Source organism: Trachurus japonicus, chromosome 24, assembly GCF_045865225.1.
Source record: "Trachurus japonicus isolate A0001 chromosome 24, Traja_1.0".
NCBI lineage: Eukaryota > Metazoa > Chordata > Actinopteri > Carangiformes > Carangidae > Trachurus > Trachurus japonicus.
Window position 1 is genome coordinate 29,944,815 of NC_140930.1, and position 25,447 is coordinate 29,970,261.

The window sequence follows — 25,447 nt, forward strand, 5'->3', positions numbered from 1 at the left end:
GAGCCACTCATACCATGTGACCTTTCAGTGCGGGCGACAACCTTCTTCGCTATTCTGTCATTTAGGTTTAATTATTGAAATGTCTTCATCAACTTTCACAAAGCAGGAGCGGACAAAGAACTGTAACTGAAATATACTTTATTCTCTGATGGGAAGAAAAAAAGAGCTGGTGTGATGTGTTCAACATCTGGAATTCACCAAAACACATGCGTGAAAGAAAAACAAGAAACAGGATTAACTGTGGAGCTTTAAAAAGCAATTTATGTAATGCTAATATTCAATTTCCTGCCCTATAAATCAAAATTGTGCAATTACACAACGGCTGCCCAGTGAGGACGCTTCCCAACGGCTCATTCATCCACTGCCAACCATTAATGAACGCTTGACTCATAATGGGTTTTCTATTTAGTTGCAACATAAACATGATTAACTCCAAGCGAGGTGCTAAACGGGTTTCTCATCCTAAACCAACACAGAAATATTTAAGGGATACCCAGACATCTCTGTGGAATTCAAGATGCCTCAGCAGCCTCATTGTCAAATCCAATCAGTCCTGTTTGCTGGAACAGAGGTCACTGACGACGCACTGGTGGAACCCATTTATTTCAGAAAGAGAGAGCTAAAAATACACATAACATATTATTGTTTGTGTCTTATCTCGGTGGCTCTAAAGAAAAGGAAGAGGCTAAAATGTAAAAATTTAAAAATGTCAGAGTACAGATCCACCTGTCTGCACGACTATAGGCACAACAGTCTGACCTCATCCCAAATAACTTGACTTTACTGGTGACGTCTTCATCGTCCCCCCACACTGTGTACTTATCAAAAACCAAAACAGAGGAAATGCATGACCAGCATTGCCAACTGTGTTCCAGCCAGGTAACAAGCAGACGAATGAGCTGAGACACAAACTCAACCCCCTCTAGTGCTGTGAGGACAGAACTAAATATACTGCAGGAATCGTGTCCTTAGAATAGTTTTCTCGATAAATAACATCATTTGTGCGTTTCTGCGTTTGCTTGTAATGTCCAGGTTCAGTCCATTCCAGGCGCGAACAGGTTCTTCACCATGTACGGTCCCTCCAGCTCGTAGCCCATCTTCCTGTAGTAGTTCCTTGTTCCTACGCCTGCAGAACAGAGCGTGGCCAGAAGACAATAAAAAAAGTATGAGAATCACAGAAATGGAGCTAATAATGACGATGTAAGCAGAACGTAATGAGCACCTAATAACATTTTGCAATGGCTGTTGTTATCACCAGCTCCACCGGTGTGCCTGCTGGGGTTAAAGGCAATTGTAGAGAAGAAATGACAAAACTACTGTTGGAGGTCGTGAAGAAAATCACTTCCTATTCACTGTATGATCCACTTTATTTACCATTTTATTGGAGTGGGTGGATTCTAAATCTTCTTGTTTACCAACCTCCTATTTCTCAGAACTCATACTAACAATCCCACCAGGCTTCACGTCATACTACAGTATTGTGAAAGTTAAAAGCAGTCAAGATGTAAAAGCTTCTCTATCCAGTGCGTAACTCTGAGTCACAGATATCAGAGATGACTGAGAGCAGTGACTGCTTTGTTGTGACATCACAAACGGCTCATTTTAATACAGTTTCTGAATACAGGCTGTGTGCATTTCTCTGTGGACTGAGGCTTTGATTCTTTCATAGTATTAATATAGAAACTGATTTATAATCAAAAAAGACATGGAAATCTTATACAGTAAGTTCTCAAATAGAAGCCCAGGCTACAGGCATCTGTATGGGACAGGCTTTTATTTAATTCTGAACGAACCTTATGCTCAGCAAAAATGGAAAATCCTCTCAAATTGTTCTGTTCTTTCTGTTTAAAGAGTACGAATAGGAAAGAGCCAGATCCAGAGCAGCATTCATTTAGAAGTTTAATGGGCACCAGCATGAGCAGCCTAGAAACAGCTCAAATGGGCGATCATGGTCTTTGAGACGTTGTAAGTTAAGATTCCTTTATTTGTCCCACAGTGGAGAAATTTATGTAACATTCACAAGAGCTTGCTCAAACCTGTAGCCAGAACCGGTATAGGAGCCTGGCGTCTATTTGAGACTCGACTTTTATTTAAAGGTCCAGGGTGTAATATTTGTCAAGGTTTATTGGCAAAATCTGAATATACTACCAATTAATATATTTGTACTTAGTGTATTATCGGTATAAAATAAAATCTGTTTGGTTGTCATAGCCTTATAATTCTTCTTTTACATATACACATACAATATAGCATATAGCACATAGTCTTGCTTAGAGAGTGTCGCCATCTTGTGCCATCATGATTGTACGGAATGGAAAATCCAGCCAACCAGAGAGCACGTTTCAAGAGTTTCACGCTCATAAATAAACAATAGAATTATTTAATAGATAAATAATAGAATCGGAATGATAGACGTCACTGTTTTACCCTCATTTTACACACTGGACCTTTAAGAATTTACATAAACAAGCAAACCCCACATTTCCCACATTATCAGTTGTTTGATTTCACTTCCTGGTGACAGCACTAAAGTCATGTATGAGTCAAATACTCTTGATGTCTCTGTTGAGATGTCTGAGAAGAGGTTAAATGATGCTGTTTTGGGTCTCACCTGAGATCACAGCTAACTTCCCAGAGCCGTGTTCTTCTCTGGCAATTCTCTCTGCCTCCTCCATCAGCATCATACCGAAGCCCTGCATACGGAGGAGAGAGGAGACCAGCTAGATCCACATCTACAGGAGGTATTAACCTTTTATAATGTGGAGTCAGGGCGTGAAATCATAAGCACCTGATGCTGGAACTTGCTGGGGTCCCTGCTGCTGACGGGGACGACGCTGCCGTAGACGTGCAGCTCGCGGACGATGGACACGCCTCCTTTCAGCTCGGGACGGAAAGACTGCGGAGAGCAGCGGCGCAGACGCAGCAGGCCAATCAGGATGTCCTGCTCCGGGTCCTCGTAGGACAGGAAGGTCTCCCAGCTGCCGTTGGCCACGTAGTCCCTCCGCACCAGCTCCACCTGAACACACGCTCATTGTTAACACAAACCACTCACTGATGGTACAACACCACAAAAGTGACTGTGCTGTATTCCCAGATGCTGTTACCTGGTAAGGTCTGACTTTGTGGTGGATCTCCTGAATGCCCACTTCTCTGGTTCTCACATCGCGACACTGCAACACAGAAACAACTGATGGATGTGTCCGACCAGTTTAGAAACTCAAAACTATGAGACGTTCTGTGGTGGAGAAACTTTTGTTGGAAGAACTTTGTGAAGTTTTCATAACCCCAAAAATAAAATCAAAACAAACTGGCCATCAGACCCAATGCTGGAGACAATGTGGACAACTAATGGCAGACCATACTCACATTATTTGGTCCTGCACTGCCTTACAACCTTTCTGGACTCAAGTACAAGCTACAATAAAGAGGATTCTGGGATTTGATATTGACTTTTCTTGTCTTTCATTTTTATTTTGGGAAATATATCAAAGGATTTGCATAACAGGGACAGATATTTATTAAAAATCCTAATGGCAGCAAGTAAAAAAGGCAATAACCAGATGCTGGCTTCTTAGAGAACCCCCCACCCTGAACAAATGGAAAAGTATCATAAATGACATATACAGTATGGAACGTATAACTTTCATTCTGCACTAGCTGAAAAATGAGCCCACAGGAAAAAAACAAACAAACTGTGGATCACTTTCAATCCATCAGTGAATACTGGAAAAAATATAAGTAGTAGTAGGGCTGAAGGAATCACTGCTGCTTTGTTGTTGTACTTCAAGGGCTCTCAGTTATCCAAATGAGTTTTCTTATAAATGAGGCTAAAAATGTAATGAACGGTTTCCTGAGGCCACAATGAGAAGTTGTGCTGCTCTGTCTGTTAATCAACATGGAACGTGAGTTACATAAAGCTGCAAACTGGCTGGAAAGTTTTGGAAAGGTTGTTGTTGGAAACTGGGTCAAAGTTCCAATGGTTTTTGTGAAAGTGCAAAAATATAACATGACATGAAACACAACTCTGAGGTAGAGCTCAGCAGATAAGAAGAGATATTTTTGCAACTGAAGCAAAAAGGAAAAAAAAAAAAGGATGTGGTGGTGAAGAGAAACAGAGCCGAGTGTCTGTGGAGGTATTTCAGTCTGATGGTCAGAACCTTCCTTCCTCCTACCTTCCTTGTTTCCAGGACTTTAAGCAAGGAACATTTCTGTGCCGGAAAATTTGAATACAGGTCAGACCTCTCACTTCAGTGGCCTCCCTTTGAAATACGCTCCACTCTCTCTCACCAGACTTCCTCCTTCATGCAGCCATGCAACGCTTTCACTTTTGACAGGTTCATTACTTGTATTGCACAAGACCACAGTGTGTGTCTTTGAGTTCTATACAGAGAGATGTGATTGTATGCAGTGGTTTGTGTTGATCAGGTGATACTGGCCTGTTGCTCTCAGCCTGGATGAACTCTGCTTCTACTGGAGATGTCAACTACTCTCCACTTTCCTTTTCTTTTTTATGTAAAAAATGCTCTTAATAGACAGGACAGTTGGAGAGGAAATGGGGAGACAGAGAGAGGAATGACATGCAGCAAAGGGCTGCCAGGGGCAATGTAATGGTCATTTCAATCTCTTTGTCAACCATTTGAGATGTCCCTACACTCTGCTTTTCCAAGACACCAGGTCCTTTTGTGTTTTAAATTGTGATATCTAGACCTCTTAACTTTGCACCTGAATACAAAACCCTGCAGAATACCTCAGGTGTGAATCATACTATGGGGGTCGGTGCTGATACCTGCAGCAGACAAAGAGATGTGGAACATACCTTAGATATAAATGTTTAGGTCTCCCCATGCTCGGGGTCTTCCCTTCACCATCACCGCTCGGTGAGGACTGACCTTTCCTTGCAAGGAAATAAAAACTTGTTGGCCAGCAGAAGTCTCTATTTCATTATTCACTGTCAACAAACCGCAAAAGAATTTCCACAACAGGAATCGAGCCGGGGCCGCTGCAGTGAGGACTATAGCCTCTGTACATGGGGTGGCTCAACCCACTGAGCTAACAACGCCTCAACTACTTCCCACTTTCTAACATTAATTCAATGAATGGGCAGGTTCTGGGAAGGAGGAGACTCCAATCCCATGCTCCAGAAGCTCTCAACTACACTTCAGAGGTTTCACAATCCGTCATCTTCCTCTATCACGGCAAAAGTATGCAAATTATTCTGACAGTCAGCATTAGTCTGTTGGCAGCCGCCGCCACCTGAGGTCTACTGTACCTGTTTGGATCGCATCCCAGGCAGGAAAAAAGTCTATTAGCTCCCTTACTGAAAACCAGCTGACACGCAGTCTTTCAGGTTAATAAGAGAAGCCTCTGAGTCTCACCTCGGTGCCCATGTCCTTCATCCTGGCCAGTGCCAGCTCCCTCAGGTTGCCGTGCTCCACCCCAGAGCTCACCAGCGGCATGGGGATGTCCCTGGTACCAGAGCAGAGAGACAGATGTTACATGAGCTGATGGACGGACATATTTAAACTGGGACAGAGTATAACAGACGATCATTCACAAAATTCTGTAGTTCTCTCTCTAATGTATTTTGACTAAACCAGGTGAAGGTGAGGATGTGTGCATCTAAATTGTAGTTTTAGCCCAACACTTCATTACACACTTATTTCAAACTCTTCATTACTCATATTCATTACTGTTGACAGTTCACTGCAGTATTTCCTAGTGGAGAGGTGAGGATGAGGTAAACCTCCATGAATAGGCCCCATTAAAGTCTTATATGTCAGTGTGTAAACTCCAGAGTTGACTTTCTGTAAAGTTCAGGTTTTGTTTCCTTCAACTCCTGTGGAAAATATCTGTCTATAGCTAATAAATATTTCACTTCTTTTCCTGACTTTATTCTTCCTGCATGACTTTGGAGAGGAGGCTGATGATAGCTGTCCTCATTGCAGTTGCCAACAATATCAGTCAATGGACCTTTGAATCACAGCTCCTCAGGCCTGTAAATATAGGGGACATGCAAATTGAGCAGGTTTGCTCATATAAGTATCTGGGGATACAAATGGACAACGTGTTAAAATGGAATGTCCATGTCGACTACCTGTGTGCAAAATTGGCACAACGCTTGCACTTCATCCAAAGACTGAGACTATTCGGGGTGAGCAGGAAAATCATGTCAACATTCTATGATGCAGTGCTAGAAAGCCTTATCAGATACTGTATGGCGGCATGGTTTGGGTCTCTCTCTGTCCACCTCAAAACTAGGATTGTGAATACAGCGATGAAAGTAATTGGTAAAAGTGACCCTCAAACACTGCAGACTATCTTTGAGAAGAAAGTACTACGACTGGCTCAGGGAGTGATGTCAGATCCATCACACATTCTGTTCCCAGAGTACGAGATGTTACCGTCGGGCAGACGTTTAATGGCTTGTCGCCCCAAAAGCAACCGTTATAAACACTCCTTCCTCCTTAATTCTATAGCTCTGTTGAACAAACAGCCAGTCCCTATTCACGCCAGCATCAACCCTAGGCTGGTGGCCTCCTAATTGCAGGAAGCGTAGTGTAGCTCAAGTTTTTACTTTTGTAATTCTCCATGGATCTTATGATCTTTTAAATTCTATTATTTATTTTTTACTAAGTCAAGCTTCTGTTCTTTTTTACCTTCCACTTCTTTTTTTAGAACCGATAATGCCGACTGCTATGGTTCTGATGCTGTGCAATGCTGCTTTGTCTGTATGTCTATTGCCCGTATGTCTGTCACTGTACTTATTGTATTGTTGCTATATGGCTCTATGCACACAAATTTCCCATTTTGGGGACAATGATGTTTATCTAATCTAAAAAAAAGTTCATCGTCTTACCTCTGCACCCGATAGACTCGTGTCCAGGGCGGCACCAGCGCCAGGATCCGGGCCACCAGGTCCACCAGGGCGCTGGGTGTGTAGCTCTTGTAGCGGCCGGTCTTCCACAGCTCATACAGCCCCGTGCCTCTGATCACCAGCGTCGGGTACAATTTCAAACCGTCAGGCCTGAAAGCCGGATTCTCAAAAAACTCCTGCCAAGACACACAAACATCCATGTTGCACATCAACATGAATATCAGACTGGGAAAGTTTACATATGAACAATTCTCCAGACATTATTGTTTGTTTCTCATCAGTCGACTGAAATGGAAGCATTTCTCCATGAATCAACAGAATCTCTTTCACCATAAATCATTGTTTTGTCTCGTCACTGCACTGTGTAATAAACTTTATGTGCAAAGCAAGAAAAAAAAAAAGACTGAGCGCTGTCTATTTGCTGTGTAAACTTGGAAGTCATGCCAACGGATGGACGGAACTGAGAAAGAAGGGAAGAAGGAAACGAGAAAGAAGGACAGCACAGAAAAGTGGTTCTGAACAAATGCCTCCAGAGTTCATTTCATTTCATTCATTCTGCTTTTTCCACATGAACGGATCTCAGCAAATAAAAGTGTCTGAACATTCAATCAAAAATAAAAAAGTGCCCAATTCTTCTTGACATAAAAGAAGACATCCACTGAGCTTATATAAAGCAGATATCAAAGAGGACGGGACAACAGAGCGGAGTTATTCAACACAAAGAGACAAACGTCTCTGTATGGTTCAGTGCAGTGAGGCGATTTCCAGTCATTCTCTTCCCTCTGTACCGACCATCATGATCAGAACCGTGAAGATCTGGAGTCAGGCCGCATTATCACTATCTCATAATCTCTCCCTCTCTCGTCACAGCATATAATCACATGAGGACACGTCCCACATGGCCCTGCACTAAACCTAGCAGGGGAGGGAGGAGGGGGGCTGTCTGAAAAACAACTATGAAAAAGGAGAAAAGGAGCCTGGAGACCATTTCAGGGATTTTGCACCTGCTAACACTTGGGAAGGCACGTCACAGCTCCTGTTGGTCGGTGGAGAGGAACCTTGTTAAGGATTCCTCCCCTCGGGACGGGGAGCATCTGTACATGGGAGATAAGTGAGAGGAGGATCTCTGGGTTGGGAGGAAGTTGTAATCGAATTTCATTATCAGGACAGACTGGATAGACGCGAGGAGGACGTAAAGTTCTGCTGCTGCTGCTGCTGCTCTCTGCTCCTAAACTGGTCTGTGATCCACTAAACACACTGTACAAGAAACACACAGAGGATGGTGAGATGATTACTGCAAAGAGAAAAACAAAAAGAAGAGATTTGGCAACCAGCTCTGTACAGAGAGGGCCTGCATGGCGTCATCACTATTATTATTTTGATTATTATTTACCAATTTAAATGCAGGTTCATTCACATGTAAGTAAACATCCCTCCACCGAAATCTCAGCTGCTGTTTGCATCATATTTACAGCATTCTGACAGAGAGAGAAAATACAGATGTCAACATCCATGATGTGGAATTTATCTTTCCCACCATCCATCCATTCATCATCTCTCCCTCTGAAAGCCACACATACAGTATACATACATATTTTTATTTTGAATAATATTAATCCATACTTTTCTATTCTTTATTTAGGCAAGGTATCTGTAGAGATGACCTAACACAGATCACCTTAACAGACTTCATAGTGTGACTTCTACTTCTTCAACTTATTTGTTGTGGTTCAGGATTACACAACTCACGCCCACTGTGCTCCCTCTGCTCTGAACCAAATGACAAACAGCCATGCTTTGTATTTAGCTGGTGAAACACAGTGGAGCATTCAGCAAATGAAAAAAAAGACTGATCTCCCTCATATTTAACTGTCACAGTGCCTGATGTTGTGATTTGTTGAAGGCATTTGATCTGTTGTTAATACAAAAAATGTTGATAATGACATTTAACATAACAGTTTAATCTTCCCTCAATGTTAAATACAACTGGACCTGGTCGTAACAATTGTGACCAAATTACAATTAAAGTGGGTTAAACAATCTTCGTTGAGTGTAACTACCACCAGCAACTGTAGATCAGTGAACAGCAGCAGCTACTTGGTGCACCACACTCACATTAAGTTAGGGGTTTGCACTTCAATTTGTTTTGAAATGCACTTTGGTTAAATAGCTGAAATAAGTGGTTAACTCACACTTTCACATTTTAATCTATAACTTGAAATAAGCAGGACCTTCATGATTTCGCTATGCTTATATAAACCTTTGAAAAAAAATGCTGGTTGCTGACAAGCGGCTGAATGAGACAACAGAGCTTATCTTCAGACGTGCTGAAGGTAAAAAATTGTTCTTCCAAACAGCTCAGTTGTGTTTATGGTCCACTTCTCATTAACTTTGAAAGAGTGAAAGCTTCTGTAGACGAGGACAGAGTGAAACCAAACTACAGATTGGTTAACGGTGCAGTGCGTTTACAGCCAAACATTTGCTCCTTACTTCTAGTGACTGTGTTTAGGCATCACTGGTGGAGATACAATAAACTTAATCACAGAGTTTATTTTCTGCACTAATCCAAAAGCCAGTGTACAATGTCAGTTTTCCAAGTTGTTGGGGACAAATTTAGCCACACTAGACTAACCTGTACACTTGAACAAAAATAAAGACCATAAATGATTCAAGATATAAAAAGGGGAAAAAGATATTTTTTGCCTCTTCTACCTCCTCCTCTCAGACTTGACTACTCCTGCGTGTTCCCTGTATAAGAGTCGTAGCAGGATCCAAACTAAGCATCTTAGGATTTGACCATAGATTCTTAGTTTGGATCCTGGGGTGAAGAAGTTTAATAACCTGCATATTTCCCACATTCACTTACCAGCAGGAAGTGTGTCATCATGGAAAATTAGGTATGTCGAGGGAGAGCAAAGGGGAGCTGGACACAAGAAAGGCAGACGATGGGGGAGGTGTGATTGGATGAGGACAGAGACAGAGTGAGGGGAGATAGATGAAGTGGCTGAGAAGAAGAAAAGACCGATGGCAGACAAGAAGTGAAAATGTAAAAGACCAATGGGAGACAAGAAGAAGTGAAAATGTACAACTGGAGTTGACAAGGAAGAAAAAGATAAAGCGAAAGATAAAAGAGAGGAGAAAACCACGAGGGGAAGAAGACAAACAATGAGACAGTAGAGAGGAAACATTGAGACGGCAAACAACGAGACAGCAGCGGGGACAGAAAGAAATGAGGTGTCGGAAGAAGACAAGCGACGGAGGAGACTCTGCAGAGCCGAATACACATTTAATCTGCCTCTCCACACTGTGTCGACCTGCTGCTGCCCTCCACATTACCATCAAACACACACTCACACACACATAGGTGGTTGAGTAAACACAAACACACACAAACACACACACACACATAGTGGTAATGTTACAGATCTGAAGAAAGACACGAACTCTTCGCCGCGACTTAAATCTCCTGTGAAAAATGAATCACTCAGAGCTGCTGATGCTCAGAAGATTGGTGTGTGTGTGTGTGTGTGTGTGTGTGTGTGTCCTGATGCCTTCAACACATTTCACCCATTTTACAGTCCACACACACAAAAATAACCTCTGAAAAAACTGAAAGGCCGCTTTGCTTTCACACAACTCCTACTAACACCAGCTCCAATCCAGCATCTTACAGCGTGGCAGTAAGATGAAGGTGTTATTTCTTGTTTGTGGCGCATCACAGGTGACATCTGGTCAGCAGAGGGACAGACATGTCTGTCTCTGTGCTCAGTCTTGGCTCATTAAACCTCCACTCTGTCCTCTCCTGCTCTCTGTCACACACAATCATACAGCAACTGTGATTTAATCACAGCCAGCTGATATATCAACCGGTATCAGCTCATCATACATACATCAGTGTGTGTCAGCTGATGTACAAGATGTGACTGAGGTGATTTAAAGGTATAATGTGTAGGGGCGGTGTTTAGCTCAGTTGGTAGAGCACCCGCCCCATGTGTTGAGGCTATAGTCCTCGCTGCAAGGCATAAAAAGCCAAAAAATATACTTTAAAAAAAAAAAAAAAAAAAAAAAGGTATAATGTGTAGGAATTCCCCCCCATCTAGCGGTGCGGTTGCATATCAGAACGTATTCTTGATGTTGCATTCACGTGAAATCGGGCAGACGTCAGACAGACAACAGACGCTGCATGTAACAGGATAAACAAGCGTCTATGTAATCAAGTGGTCCGCCAGCATGAGGCAAAACAATACAGGCATTACAATATGTTGTCATGGTGATGTCGTATTGTTTACCTGACCCACGTTTTACCGTCTTTCTCTTGTTGAGTAAAATGACATCCGGTTGGTTTGCCGACGGCCGTCTGCCTGACTGCACCTGAATGCAACATCAGTGCCTCCGTCCTTCCTCACACTACACAGTGGTGACAGTTTTAACAGGCGCTACCTGGAAAACTTTCTCCCCGTGCCGACAGCTCCGCTGAGTTTCTATGGTTACCTATGGTCACGCTGCCACTCAACGTAAAAAATGGCGATGCAACATGGCAGCCTCGGTTCGGTGTGTCACCCACTTATGTATTTGTAACGACTTGTAACAACTCAATCTAAGGTACGAGAAAGCTTTCGTTTCTATGCGGGTGTGATTCCACTTCAGTGAAATACGTATTTATGAAAGCAATATTTGATTTTTGCTAATAAAAAGCCAAATAAGTTACATACTGGGGCTTTAAAGGTCCAGGGTGTAAAATGGGGGAAAAACCGTAATATCTAGCGTTCAGATTTTAGTTTTCAGCGCTCACTCACTCACTCACGCTCACCCCTCCCGTCTGCAAAATGACGGTGTCCTCTGAGGACAAAAAAACTTGTTTACCCCAAACGGGACGACAGGGAGTATTACAGGACCATGGAGCGATGAGGTGAAGATCTAAACCATTTTACAATATGTCTGCTGTTTCCTCCTTCTTCTTTCCTTCTGCCTTCTTCTTTGTTGGTTTATTTATGAAAGCTAAATGTGTGAAACGTGCTCTCTGGCTGGATTTTCCCTTCAGGCTGCCGTACAAACATGCCGGCGCAAGATGGCGGCACTCTCTAAAGCAAGGCCCTTGCTATTATGTAGATATCAATGTAGAATTATAAGGCTATAGTTATTTATAGTGATTATACACTTATACAAATATATTCATGGGTAGTATATTCAGATTTTGCCAATAAGCCTGGCCAATTATTACACCCTGGACCTTTAAGAGAGGCCACCACCGAGCATTGACAGGTTTATTTACGTCATGTTTTTACTATAGACTGTAAACATAGATCGATGAAGCCTGTGTGACGTCATCAGCAATTTTCTGAAGAGCAGAGGGAGGAGTGGACGGTGTGGGCTGTATGGAGCTACGGTTTGGAGGAATTACTGTTTTTTACTTGTTTTTTTACTTGTGACTTGTTTATTTCTGCTGTAACATGGGAATCTATGGGGGCTGACTCACGTTGAGGCCATAATCATGTGAACATTATAGGACCTGCAGTTTTTATGAGCTTCATTTTTGCGCCCTGGAGGCTGCTCCTGCATGTGCTGATGATCAAAAAATGTTTAACTCTCAAATATTGCTCTGAGGGTATAGCCAGAGTTAGTTTTTATACTGCTGACTTCATTTACATATTTAACAGTTTTTGTTTTCAAACAAAAGAAAGAAGCATACAATTATGAGCCAACTATGCAAACACTGACTCCTGGTTTTCTCTGCTGCTGGCCAAATAACTTCTTATGAGGCCGACACGGTCTGACAAAATAAATATAAACGGCTAAATAACAGCAGCTTTATTGTGAGATCGACTGCATTGAAAATTCAAAATTACAGGTGAGTGTTGATGCTGGGAAATATGCTTAGTACCTGTCCTGCTGAGAGACAGAGAAGAAGAAGAATACCTGTGCATAACATACAGTATGAAGCTAAAGTCAACAGACAATTAGCTAAGTTTAGTATCAAGACTGGGCACACAACACCTAAAGCTCCCTCTCTACCATGTTGTATCTTGTCTGACTAAATGTGTATCCATGAGACACAGGCTATGCTACAAGTCTCTACCCTTTGTGGTAATGAATTACGTGTGAACACAGTCTGTCATGTCTCAAACAGGATAATGTGATCATATCTCTGCCTTCTCATCAGGGATTAGGGGACAACTTTAATAAGTGGCCTTGAAGAATGTAGAGAAGAATATTTAGGTTCTTTGTTGATTACATTGTGAAGGGATGAAGCGTCTAAAAAGCTCTGAGGCTTATCAGAACCTCCTCCCTCAGAAACAAGGACAGGTGTCCTTTATTAAAGCAGATAGCATAACCACAGTCATCTCTAAGGAGACACTGAGCCACTTTGAAGCTGCTGCTCTGCTGATGATAAAAATCCTGATTTTATTCCTGTGACGTCAATTAAAAAAAAAAAAAAACAATTACCAAAGAGTTACAGACAAAAGCTGTGCTGAGATTTCGGCCACAGTTACCGGTGAAATCACTCAGACAGGAAGTTACAAACAGCACAAAGAGGTGAGGTGAGCTTGCGGATGGAGAGACAGAAAGTTGCCTTATTTTTTGAAGGCGCCTGAAAAGTCTGTAAATCTAGCGACATCACTGCTTGTTCTTTACATTTTGAAAGTGCATCGGCCAATGAGAAGCCTCCGACACTCACCTGTGGCGTAGAGTTTAACCGGCATGGTGTGGTTTTAATCTGCGAGCCGAACCGATTCCACTCTTTTGTCGTCTCCTCTTGTTTAATTAGAAGCTCATTACAGAGGAACATTGAGGGTTTGAACTTTTTCACCTCAGTAAGACACACCGAGGACTGATCTTTTGTAATTCAACACCTGAGTGAGTCACCACACCGTCGGTAATCAGAGAGCAATAAATATATCATACTACAGAAACGTCTGAATTACAGACAAAAGAGTGGGAAATTTTGACTATTGCTAGTTTTGAGTTGGCAGGTGACACATGGTTCAGATTACTCACCTGCACCAATTAATATGTATCATTTCCCCTCATTATGTCTTTTATTGCTCAATTTTCTGTTTTATGGGCATAAAAATAAATCAAATGGAGGTGCAACTGTGCACAGCCTGGAACAGAGTCTTCATTTACATCCTACAGTTAGGCATCATGGGAAGTGGCACCGCCTGAATCTGCACATTCACATTATAGCTGTGTTTCCAATCAGAGCGGTAAAGTGAGCCTGCTGTTGAGAGACATCTGACAGGATCTTATCTATTGAGTCACATCACAGTTGGGACTGCGAGTCGACTGTCACCGCTCCTCCGTTTCTATTTTAAGACGCTACATGTAGGACTTAGTTGTTCTATACTACTGTGAGACGCAGCAGTGACGCAGGATCACATGTTTACTAATGTCACAAACAATAAACCTAACAATCAGCTCCGTGCAGAATTTTACAGGTATTATTTTGGAGTTTTTACTCTTTTTTACTTTTTGCAACTTTGTCCACATGAAACTCAGAAACTACAAATAATGTCAAAGCTGCACTTTCTAGCTGTCTGGTTTATTTACTGGTCTTAATTTGCTCTTTTTTTAAATTTTCCTTTTGTTTTATTTTTTTATTCTATTTATATTTCTCATTATATTGCTCAAATTTATATTTCCTTTATGACTTTAAACAAAAAAAGTGTTAACCCCTTCATTGGCAGGACAGTTGAGATAAACAGGAAATGGGTAGAAAGAGAGAGGGGGAATGACATGCAGCAAAGGGACACCAAGCTGTATGACGCCCCTATTACTACGTTTTAATCGTTTTAATTCACCGTACATAACTTCTTCTTACCAATAGATAGTTGGGTGTAATTCATTTCCTTTATGGTTTTAATTTGTACATTTCATTTACGTGTTTATTTTAACGTATTTGATGTTTTTACACTGTGAGACATAAAGCTTTCTTTCTTTCTCTCTAAAGCAAATACACATTTTCAGGCCAACCTTGAGCAGAACACTCACCTCTTTCATCAGCTCAAAGCCAAACTTGTGTGATGAGACTGTTTCAGAAAATGTCCTGATGATCTAGTGATTTAGCTGCAAACCATGTTCTCGGTTTGATTCCTACCTTGGACATTTGTTGCACAAGCCTCATTTGCACTCCCATCGCTCGCCAAAAACGGATGAGACACTCCCAATCAACCAATCTGCATATAAATACCTCCTCCCCAGTTTCATCACCCATTAGTCCTGTCGCAGGGAAAAAAAACCGAACAAAGGAGCAGCACAGTTCTGCCTTGTGTGCTGCAGCGGTGAGGTTCACTAACACAGTAAGTGTCATAACGCTGAGGTAAAGCTTTACAGTGTCTGGATCATTAATCATCACATGTACCTGTAAACCGTCACTGGCACTGATATCTTAATCTTCACTATGTAAAGGCCACAAGGAAAATTAATGGATTATTTTATAGTGCTGATATCAAAACAGACTCTACTACATGTATAGTAGTGAAGATGAAAACCACATTAACACGAGGAAATTAGATAAATGTAAGTTCAAAGAGTCATAAATGTAATCCTGCAGCAGTACCAACACACTATCTCTGCCTTGACAGAGCTCTAGAGTGCAACCAAAATTGTGAGAGTGTGACTAATAATTTTTCTAGGTGCACCAGTGCAACCAATGCAAAAAGTTATTCTGGAGCCCTGCCTGATATGAAGTGATGACATAGAGGGAAATTTATATTATAGTAAAGTTGACCTTTTGTATGTAAAATGTTATCTAGTCATCATTTTATCCTCTAAGACATTTGCATGAAATTTAGTGAGTGAATTCTTGCATTATGGCCAAATGTTTTTTGCCATGGTTTTTTGCCAAAGAAACGCTCTAATGGCATTAATGAAACATCACGTTCACAAGAATGGGGCGTAACCTGAAAACACCTCGACAACCACAGAAACCTCCTGGAATACCTGTCAATATTCAGTCAGTGGTAGAGTTGTGTTAAACTACTCTCAAAGGGATAGTTCAACATTTTGGCAAATTGGCCCATTGCCATAATCCCTATAGTCATAATAGTAGGTTCTTTAATTGTCAGTGCAAGCTATTTTTAGAACGGCGTTACAGCGCAGCTCATAGCGTGGTGAATGTGCAGGTCACAACTTGTCCACCAGAGCGTTTTGGAGTTGTTGGATTGTGTATTTGATGAGTTTGATGAGGGAAACCAAGAAATCCCATGAGCCTCCGTAGCGTAGCTCTGAGCAGCTCACGGCTCTGCTCCGCCGTTCTAAAAATAGCTTGCACCGACAATTAAAGGTAATAAACCTACTGCTATGACTATAGGGATTATGGCAATGGGCCAATTTGCGAAAATGTTGAACTATCCCTTTAAGCATATCAGTAATAAAAATACAAACAAAACGCCAGCGCTTACGATAAACTGCTCCACATCCCTCTCCATGCCCACGTTGGGCAGGTCCGGCATCATGTGCGCAACCACTTTGAAGCCCGCATCCTTCGCCAGGTGGAAAGACTCACACACAGCTCGCACCGTGTGGCCTCTGCAAGAAAACACACATGTGTACATAGACACTGTTAGAATAAAACGTCTGCGGGCGAAACATCAAAGCGGACGTCTGTTTTCTTATCTACATCAGGACATACTGACCTGTTGGTGTCGCGGGCCACGTCTTCATACACACTCTGGACTCCTATCTCCAGCCGGGTGCAGCCGTAGCCCAGCATGTCACTGAGATGTCGCTTCAGGCAGTAGTCGGGCCGCGTCTCTATAGTGATTCCCACACACTTGGTGTTACTGCGCTCAGAGAACCTGCAAGAGGAAACAGTCTCAGTCATTTCTGCTCATAATACGTTCATAAGTCCCATCTTACCGTTCCTTTTTGATATTATTTTTCCCTTTTTTTTTGTTATTTGACTATTTAGTGTCATTGAGCGTGCTGGAGGGCTCTATATGCTGGGATCATTTAGCAACATCAATTTACATGCAATGAGTTTGCATGGCTCATTATCCAGACAGTTAACACTAACCTCACATTAAGGACAGGCTGACTGCAAGGAAGGAAACAGACGACAGCGAAAAAAAAAAAAAAAAAAAAAAAAGCAAACAAACAAAAAAAAATGTTTATAATGCAAAAGAATGTTTAATGAGACATTACCAGTGTTTACCCTCTGTCAAAAGTAAGTTCAATACTTACATTATTCTGTCATTTATAAATCATGGTTGTAAGGGGATAGATGTTCAGAGTATCATTGCATTTCAATGCTGTATTTACAGCTGCCATAAACAAAATTAGTTCTAACTACAACAGATAAAGTGAAATGTACTGTATAATATGAAAGGTCTAGTTGTAATGGACCCGACTAATTATAGTGCAACTTGGCTTTTTTTGTTTTAGGAATGATGCCTGCTGGGTGTAAAATCTGGCAACTGTTAGTGAATTATGAGCAACATCAATATTTTAATGTGATACCACTATGCGTCAGTGAATCCAGTTGTGGTGGTAAACAGCTGTAGATACCCTTCTAAATGTCAGATGTGCGGAGCGGCATTGTCTGCGTTCTCTTTATCTGATCCTGATTTTCTGTCTCTATATAGCATAACATTGAGTAAGTTACAAATGAGCACATTAAATTGACATCTGTCCAAATATTGAATCATAATATGCTACAAAGACGGTTTCAGTAGATAAACCTCCTCCACATCTCTTCATTGTCTTTTTAGATAATTACCTCAATATTACTGAGGGTGGGGAAAAAAATCAATACAGCATAGTATCGCAATATTTTGGGTGACAATATTGTATCGATATATACGGACTCCAAGAACCGATTCTGAACAGACTAAGAAGTTTATCTTATTGTTCATAAAGTTTTCATTTACAGACATCATTTTCAGGTGAAAAGCTAATAAATTGCAACACATTGCAATGTTTTTAATATCGCAATAATATTGTATTAAGAAAAAAGTGTTGTGACAATATTGTATCGCTGGGCCTCTGGTGATTTCCACCCCTAAATATAACTGGGTTCTTAGTAAAAATGCAGACATGTTTAACAACATATAAAGCCTCTAATTGTAGTAGTAATAATAATAATAATACTAATTTCATTAAAAGAAGTTTAACTGTCTGAAAAAGACTGATCCTCCTGTTCTGTGAAACCCTGAATATCCAAATATCAATCATAATTCCAAAAATGTAACCACTAGACACATTTCCTGAGACATTTCCTGTATGAATTTCACTGAGACGTCCTGGCGACTGACCTTAAAGCTCCGAAGCAAATGATCAAATTCAAACACTGTCACTCTTTTAGTTCAGGCAGCAGCAGATCTACTGAGAATACCACCCAGGTGCTAACAGAAGCAGCCACATGTAGAAACAGAGATGACGCAACACATTCCCCTGTTTTATTTAAATGTTATCTGGAGACAGATACTCTCTTCTTCTTGCCTGAATCCAACCAAACTGCATTTGAATCACTGATCAAAATCTCAAAGAAGAATAATAAGAAGAAAACCAACACAAATGACCAAACAGACACCCTCAGGTCACCAGCTGTCATTGTCTCCACTCCGGCTGCTCCAGTGACCATTAGCTCCTCTCATGCCAGCTCATATTCCTCCTGATGCTGTATTCTGCTGGCAATAAATGTCCATCTTTTACAGTCTGCTGGCTGATTTACACCAATTACAGGAGTTTATGCTCCAGAGAGGATCATCAGATTGTAGCAGATGAATCAATAAAAAGTCTATTATCTCAAGGTATCTCACTGCTGTGATCAGATGAGGTGCTGGGGGAACATGGTGAGAGACAGAAACATGAGTATTATACACTCACACACACCGGCTGCCTTCGAGACGCCACACAACACACAACACGAATATCTGACACACACACACACACACACACTGAGATCAAGATAAGGTGTTGTCGCTCGCTGAACCAAGTGCCTCCTCCTTCCCAAACTCAGCAGCAGCAGCCGCCACAATTACTATAATCATAGCATCTTAACAAATAAAGCTGATAGCAGAGCAGAGCAAATTCAGGCTCGCACACAGGGACACACATACACACACGAGTAGACGTACACAAACTGGCCTTTTGGGTCTTATCGGACTTTAGGGAAGTAAATCGCCCCCGCTGACAAACAGCCTCACTCCTGTGAAAAAGCCATTATTTGGTGGAATGACGTCTTCAACAAATGGGTCCCCCTGCTTTGACTTTGACTCTTCTCTGAGTTCTAGAGAAAGTTGCTCCTTCTCCACACCCTGCAGATGTGTGGGCAATTGAATTCAAAGCTGATCTAACTCAGTAAGTGAGAAATCAATAAGTGAGTAACTGAGGAGGGTTTATTGAGAGCGCCCTCTCTTACATTGCTCTTGAATTCTGAACGGCTTCATTCAGCAGCTTAATCTGTGGAGCTGCTCATTATGTCTTAAGCTTCCTGAAGGATGTTTTGTGTTCAGCTGTCCTAAGTTTAATGGAAACACAAGTGTGTACGTGTAAGTGTAAGTAGCCTACACAGTGACGACAGGGATTTAAGGGAGGTAATGCCGAGTTATTCTTCATTTGTGAGTTTATTTTCAGTCATTTATCAAAGAAAAACCCAAACATTCACTGGTTCCAGTTTATGAAATGTGAGGATTTATAACTGTCTTCTCTAAGATGAAATAAGAAAATCTGAAAATATCTCTCGAGGCTCTGGATGATGAATTTTATCATGATATTTTGAAAATGTAGAAATTAAAATATTTGTATGAATCTAACAGTTCCTTCAGTGTCACTGTTAGAAACGATCCATTTTTCCATCTATCTGCTTGGGCTGAGCCACATTATTCAAAAACACGATATTTGTTTTCAGGGCCTTCTAGTCCAGTAACTCCAACAAACTAACTGATTCAACAACTGACTTTAAGATATCAACTCCTATGGCTGCAAACTTTCTGCAGCTCAATGAGAATAAAACAGGGATATCATTTTGTCAGGATCACAGACACTAACCAACATTACTTCTCCTCATATTGGCCTGGCCTGCCCCCCCCCCTAAAGTTTGACAAACAGATTAATCAGGTAGTAAAATGAAGATTCTTCTCCAAAACTCTGATCAACTCTCTGTGAATCTAACATGCAGAGGGTCTGTAGCTCCTATATGCTCCCAGCTACATCACTGCACTCTTTATATGCTGGAATCGCTCACTTTTATTTACTGCATCCGGTACAAAATGCAACAATGAGAGTCAGCTTGTAGCTGTCAGCTACAAAAAATGCTAAAGTGCTGTCGTTTGTCAAGGTGTTCAATAGTTCCTCTTTTACATTACATAACTCCTCTCCCTGTTTCACAGTGACAGAGACCTGAGATCATCCAAATGTCTAAAAAACACTTTTTTTCCTTTGCTTTTACCTAGAACTAACTTGGTCTGTGTGGCTCTGACTTGTGCCCTTTTACCATTAATATCAATATAACCATCACTCATCGTGTGTGTGTGTGTTTCCTTTGTTTGTCTGATTTTGCTTTCCTGTGTTGTGTGTAAAGTACACCTAAACCTAAAGATTCATTGATTAGTTGGAGCACTAAATTAAAAGAGTCACTTTGCCTGGATGATGAACTTTAACACCTAAACACTGAACCTGAATGTTTGGTTATCAGTTTTTCTCTTTTCACTTTGAATGATGTTGTTTCTTTTCTGTTGTATAGACCTGGCGTTGGGAAGAATTACGCAGCAGCAGAGGATAAGACTGAATGAATGATGTCTGTAGGGGAAACGTTGCAAATGGTAGAATAGCTCCCTCTGGTGGTCGTTGTTGTTACATATTCCCAAATGTAGTGCCTCGTTACAACGGCACACGATTTAGAAAAAACATTTTGTACACTAGATTCAAAGAACATACTAAGATTAATATAACAATCTTGAAATAGTAAAATATGTCACTCCATAACTGTGTCATAGGCTAAAGAGACATCAGGGGAATGAGAGCAAAAACATCATCAGATTAATTCTTTCTAAACTTATATATAGAAAAAAGAAAAGGAAAAAAACAAAGTGACATGGAAGACATCAAAAACGGGCTGTGAAACCCACAGTGATCACCCCCCCCCCCCCCCCCCCCCCCTCCTGGAAGCTCTGGGGGTTGTTTAAAGCCCCAGTATGTAACTTATTTGGCTTTTTATTAGCAAAAATCAAATATTGCTTTCATAAATACGTATTTCACTGAAGTGGAATCACACCCACACATACAAGTGAAAGCTTTCTTGTACCTTAGAATGAGTTGTTACAAGTCGTTACAAATACATAAGTGGGCGGCGCACCGAACCGAGGCGGCCATGTTGCATCGCCATTTTTTACGTTGAGTGGCAGCGTGACCGTAGGTAACCACAGAAACTCAGCGGAGCTGTCGGCTAGGGGAGAAAGTTTTCCAGGTATCGCCTGTTAAAACTGTCACCACTGTGTAGTGTGAGGAAGGACGGAGGCACTGATGTTGCATTCAGGTGCAGTCAGGCAGACGGCCGTCGGCAAACCAACTCCACTCATTTTACTCCACGAGAAAAAGACGGTAAAACGTGGGTCAGGTAAACAATACGACATCGCCATGACAACATATTGTAACGCCTGTATTGTTTTGCCTCGTGCTGGCGGACCACTTGTTTACATAGACGCTTATTTATCCTGTTACATGCAGCGTCCGTTGTCTGTCTGACGTCTGCCCGATGCAACATCAAGAATACGTTCTGATATGTAACCGCACTGCTAGATGGGGGGAATTCCTACATATTATACCTTTAAGGCAGGAGATGAAATGTTCCCACAGGCCAGCCTCCTGTGAAAGGCCTGGGTGACACCCTCACTTATTTCCCTTCAGAAGGAGAACACGAGCACCTGCTCCCCCCTGCTCTGGGATGGCTCAGCCCATCTGTGGTGGGAGACTCTGGCAGCCATTTCTCATTCTGCCTTCATGTCTACGTCTCCTTCCCATCCTCATCCACACAAAAAATCTTTTTCATTTACAACTTTGCCATGTCTCCCTCTCGGTACTCAAACCATCACAGCAGCACTTTATCTGAGTACCTCAGGAGGCTCAGGGCCTTTGAAGTCTGCACATGTGTAATGTTATCATCGCTGCACCTACAGGTTTCTCCCCTCTCTTTACTCGAGGTCACTTTTTCAGACATCAATCACACACCACACATCAATATGTTCTTATCTATGGAGGTCTATACAACTTACTAAATAAAAAACCGTTGGCAGCCCACTCCAAATACTGTCATCCATAAACAAGCCAAGCGTTTGACTGTCACCTTTTCTCTCATTTTTCATGTGTTTTTCCTGCCTCAAAAAACTGGTCAACTGTCTAGATGCATATGCTAAATGTTTCTGTACGTCTCTTGATGATATGTTCTGTTGCATCCACCTCTGTTTATGTTCTTCTTCTAATCAAAAAAAAGAAAGACTGTTGCTCCTTTGAGGCGTAGCAGAGGTTTAACGTTGAGTGCGTACTGTACCTGACGGACTCGGCCACATTGTTGGAGGTGTGTCCTGACAGGGCGTCGTGGAGATTCCTGATGAAATAGTCTCTGTACTCTTCGGCCAGAGCCATGAAGGTCCCGCCCATCACGATGAACTCCACCTTGTCCACGCTGTGTCCCAGCTGCTTCAGCTGCACATCACACAGAGAGCAAAACCAGCTCTTATACAAGTCTAACTGTACAATCAGTAATTGTGACACATTTTACAGGCTGTAATTGGGAGTACAGTAAAGTGCAGCGAAGCACAGTCAAAATAAGGCTGTTTCTTGGAAAATTAATTATTATGACTGATCATAAAATTGTAGGAACATAGTGACTTTGAACAAATATGAGTAACATGACAACTGTGGCAAACTGAGACTCAGATTCTCAGATACCTAAATTAATTGTTGCTTTAATGCTTGGGTTTTGCTCTGCTGCATGAAGCTAATGTGGCCATAAATTTAAATAACAGCATAACTGGGGTCAGGTCTTGGCAGCAATGTGAGAGTCATCATAACCCATCATTTCTGTATATTAAAGGGTTGCAATGGTTAAGAAATGAGAGCAAGCAAAGGTTGCCACCGTCAAAGAAGCTAATTGGGGGAAAAGGACGTTTCAGCAACACTCTTGTGACTACTAGATAATACACGACACACTGACCTGCTCCACCCGATGCCTGGTCTGGAGGTAGGGGTCATATCGGGCTCGGATGGCTCGCATGGACGTAGGCTGTCAGAGGAAGAATAAAAGTGATTAAAACTAGGCAAAAATGAACACATTACTTTATAGTTACCTGTAACTATAAAGTTAGAAAAACAAAACTTCTTCATGACATTGAAAAAGACAAAAACTGCTACAGTAAACACAGAACAAGGAGTCAATCTGTCTTTTTCCATACAAGACCAGAATGCATGACTTTCCACAGAAGACTGTGAACATGTAAACCTGTGGAGAAGCTATCTTGTATAGACACTGAGGTAAAATCAAACTAACGTACCTCATAACCAGTGTAAGACTGTGTAGAGTACTCAAAGTCTGAGTCCGGTCCACCAGGACAGTAGCTGCAAGAGATTAGATTAACAGAAAAAATGCATTCAATGTAAGAACGATTAATCACTGAAGATACAAAAAAACACAAATTGGCAATTAAAGCTGATACAACACATATGAATATTGCCATTATGTGCACATCAGCAGAACAAAACAATACTTGGTTTAAACAAAACAACACAGAAACACTTACACACAGATGTTGCCTGTAAAGCTAATGTGTGGACATCGGTGAGGTTTGCACATCACGGCCACAACTGCAATCTATGACAGAGAGAGAAGCATTGAATATTTGAACTCCTCTAATGATTGGATGTCTCTTGTTGCCTTCTACCTCTATAATCAGTGCAAAAACAATCACAAAAAGCCACTTTCTGTTTCAATTACTTTAAAAATCAAGCTTGAGCTGATAAAATATTTAAAATGACCCCAGATTAGGGAACATGCACAAAGTCAAAGCTGAGGTCCATCACCGTGTGAACACCCTGCTGTAACATAGGTTTGCTGATCAACAAAATAATATTTCTATAATAGACACATTTTTTCATCATGTGATTGCATCTATTTACATAACTCAGATTACTGAGCTGAACGGCACATGTTACATTGTAACTGTAACTGTTTACAGTCATACAGAGCTCAGCATAACACTGCAGACTCCAGGACACAGATAGATGGGAGAATGGATGCTACATACCCCGCTGGCAGTGCGGATAGGTTTGGCCTTTAGTTTGGGCACCAGAGCACGACGGTACTGTGGTGGAACAGCAGCAATGATGTCTACCAGTCGGGGCTGGGCTTCAAGTCCATATTTAGCTGAAGTCTTAGTTTTCACTCTGTTTGAGAACAGATTTGATTTGATTAGTAGAAAAAAAGGAGCACAGTGTGGTGTGGAGCGGCAGGGGTGTATCTCTATAGTCACTGGAGACTTGGAAAATGAATGGTGGAGTACAGTATTAATCCAATGGCCAGCATTAACTTCAGTGTGTATATTTAAAGACTTAAGCATCTTAAAATAAATGCTAGATATTTTCAGGTTAAAAAAAAACAAAAAAAAATACATGAATACATACAAATAAACAAAACAGTGTTGTGCAAACTCTCAATCATTAGTTTACAGTCAAAGCAGTCAATAGTTAATATTCTACAAGATCAAAATGATGACAGATCAATAGCAAAACTTCACTGTGTGACCTCTATAACTCTAAATACAACATTAAAACCACAGATGATTTGATGAAAATCTAACAAGAATTTACATTGTGCTGCATGCCCATGCTGGAGAAGACTTACTTATTGAGATTGATGTCTTTCCCCTCTTCATGGGCTTCAACCAGCTGCTTGATGACATCAGCGATGGTCATCATCATCAGCTCCGCTCGGCTGAGGTCACCTGAGAGGACCAATAATCAATTATGTCTGACTAAAACATCTATTCTATCGCTGTCCATTTGCAATTTAAGCAAAAGGCTGAAATTCAACAGCAGCGAACACAGCTGATGTGGTTATACTCCAACAGCCCAACAGTCAACGTTAATGACTTATTAAGATAAGGCTTTAATGTGTTTCCATGCCACGAATGACTGACTTATGACGTTATAAAAAACAAAAAACAAAACAATAAACAGAGTTGTGTCACTGACGTGCTAAGAGACGGAGGTAAAGCCGACTTGTGGTTAGCATTAGCAACAAGCTACAGGCAGTTTGACCAGTTTAGAGAGCTTGTTCAGGACACTGAGCCCTTTGTTACACACTCACTCTTTTTCTTTGGCTTCCCCATTTCTTCTTCTAGGCAAAGAGTACGACTTCAAACAGGTGGCTGCTGGTTTACAGGGTCAACACCTACTTAACACACCGGAGAGAGCTGTCACACATAGTAAACAACTCCACGTTGCGTTCACGCACGGCTTCTGTCGTACGGCAGCCGCGGCTGTCGTGAAATGACGCAAACACTCACTCACTTTTTTCCCGGTATTGAAATACCTGTTTGTATCGTTCTTATGTGCCTCCGAGGTTAAAATAGTTCCTCG

At 41.4% G+C, this 25,447-nt stretch overlaps 1 protein-coding gene across 1 annotated transcript; it reads right to left on the minus strand.

Annotated features, from left to right (window-relative positions):
• Window positions 1-121: 121 nt before the first annotated feature.
• elp3 (elongator acetyltransferase complex subunit 3) lies at window positions 122-25,329 on the minus strand. The gene is made up of 15 exons (XM_085770111.1): window positions 25,176-25,329; window positions 24,711-24,810; window positions 24,115-24,253; window positions 23,611-23,681; window positions 23,365-23,428; window positions 23,028-23,096; window positions 22,362-22,516; window positions 16,510-16,671; window positions 16,276-16,402; window positions 6,857-7,050; window positions 5,376-5,466; window positions 3,105-3,170; window positions 2,789-3,016; window positions 2,612-2,693; window positions 122-1,126 (listed from the first exon to the last, which is right to left on the minus strand). Exons 1-15 carry the CDS (start codon window positions 25,195-25,197, stop codon window positions 1,035-1,037), a joined length of 1,662 nt encoding a protein of 553 aa, XP_085626237.1. The 5' UTR covers window positions 25,198-25,329; the 3' UTR covers window positions 122-1,034.
• Between the last annotated feature and the right edge of the window lie 118 nt (window positions 25,330-25,447).

What these genes read in the sequence shown, in the direction of transcription:
- elp3 (XM_085770111.1), bottom strand. Translation starts at nt 25,197, where the DNA reads ATGGGGAAGCCAAAGAAAAAGA. An exon ending in TTTACAGGCAACATCTGTGT is followed by an intron (nt 23,429 to 23,610) that starts GTAAGTGTTTCT and finishes AATCTCTTGCAG; the next exon opens with CTACTGTCCTGGTGGACCGG. An exon ending in AATGTGGCCGAGTCCGTCAG is followed by an intron (nt 16,672 to 22,361) that starts GTACAGTACGCA and finishes TTCCTCTTGCAG; the next exon opens with GTTCTCTGAGCGCAGTAACA.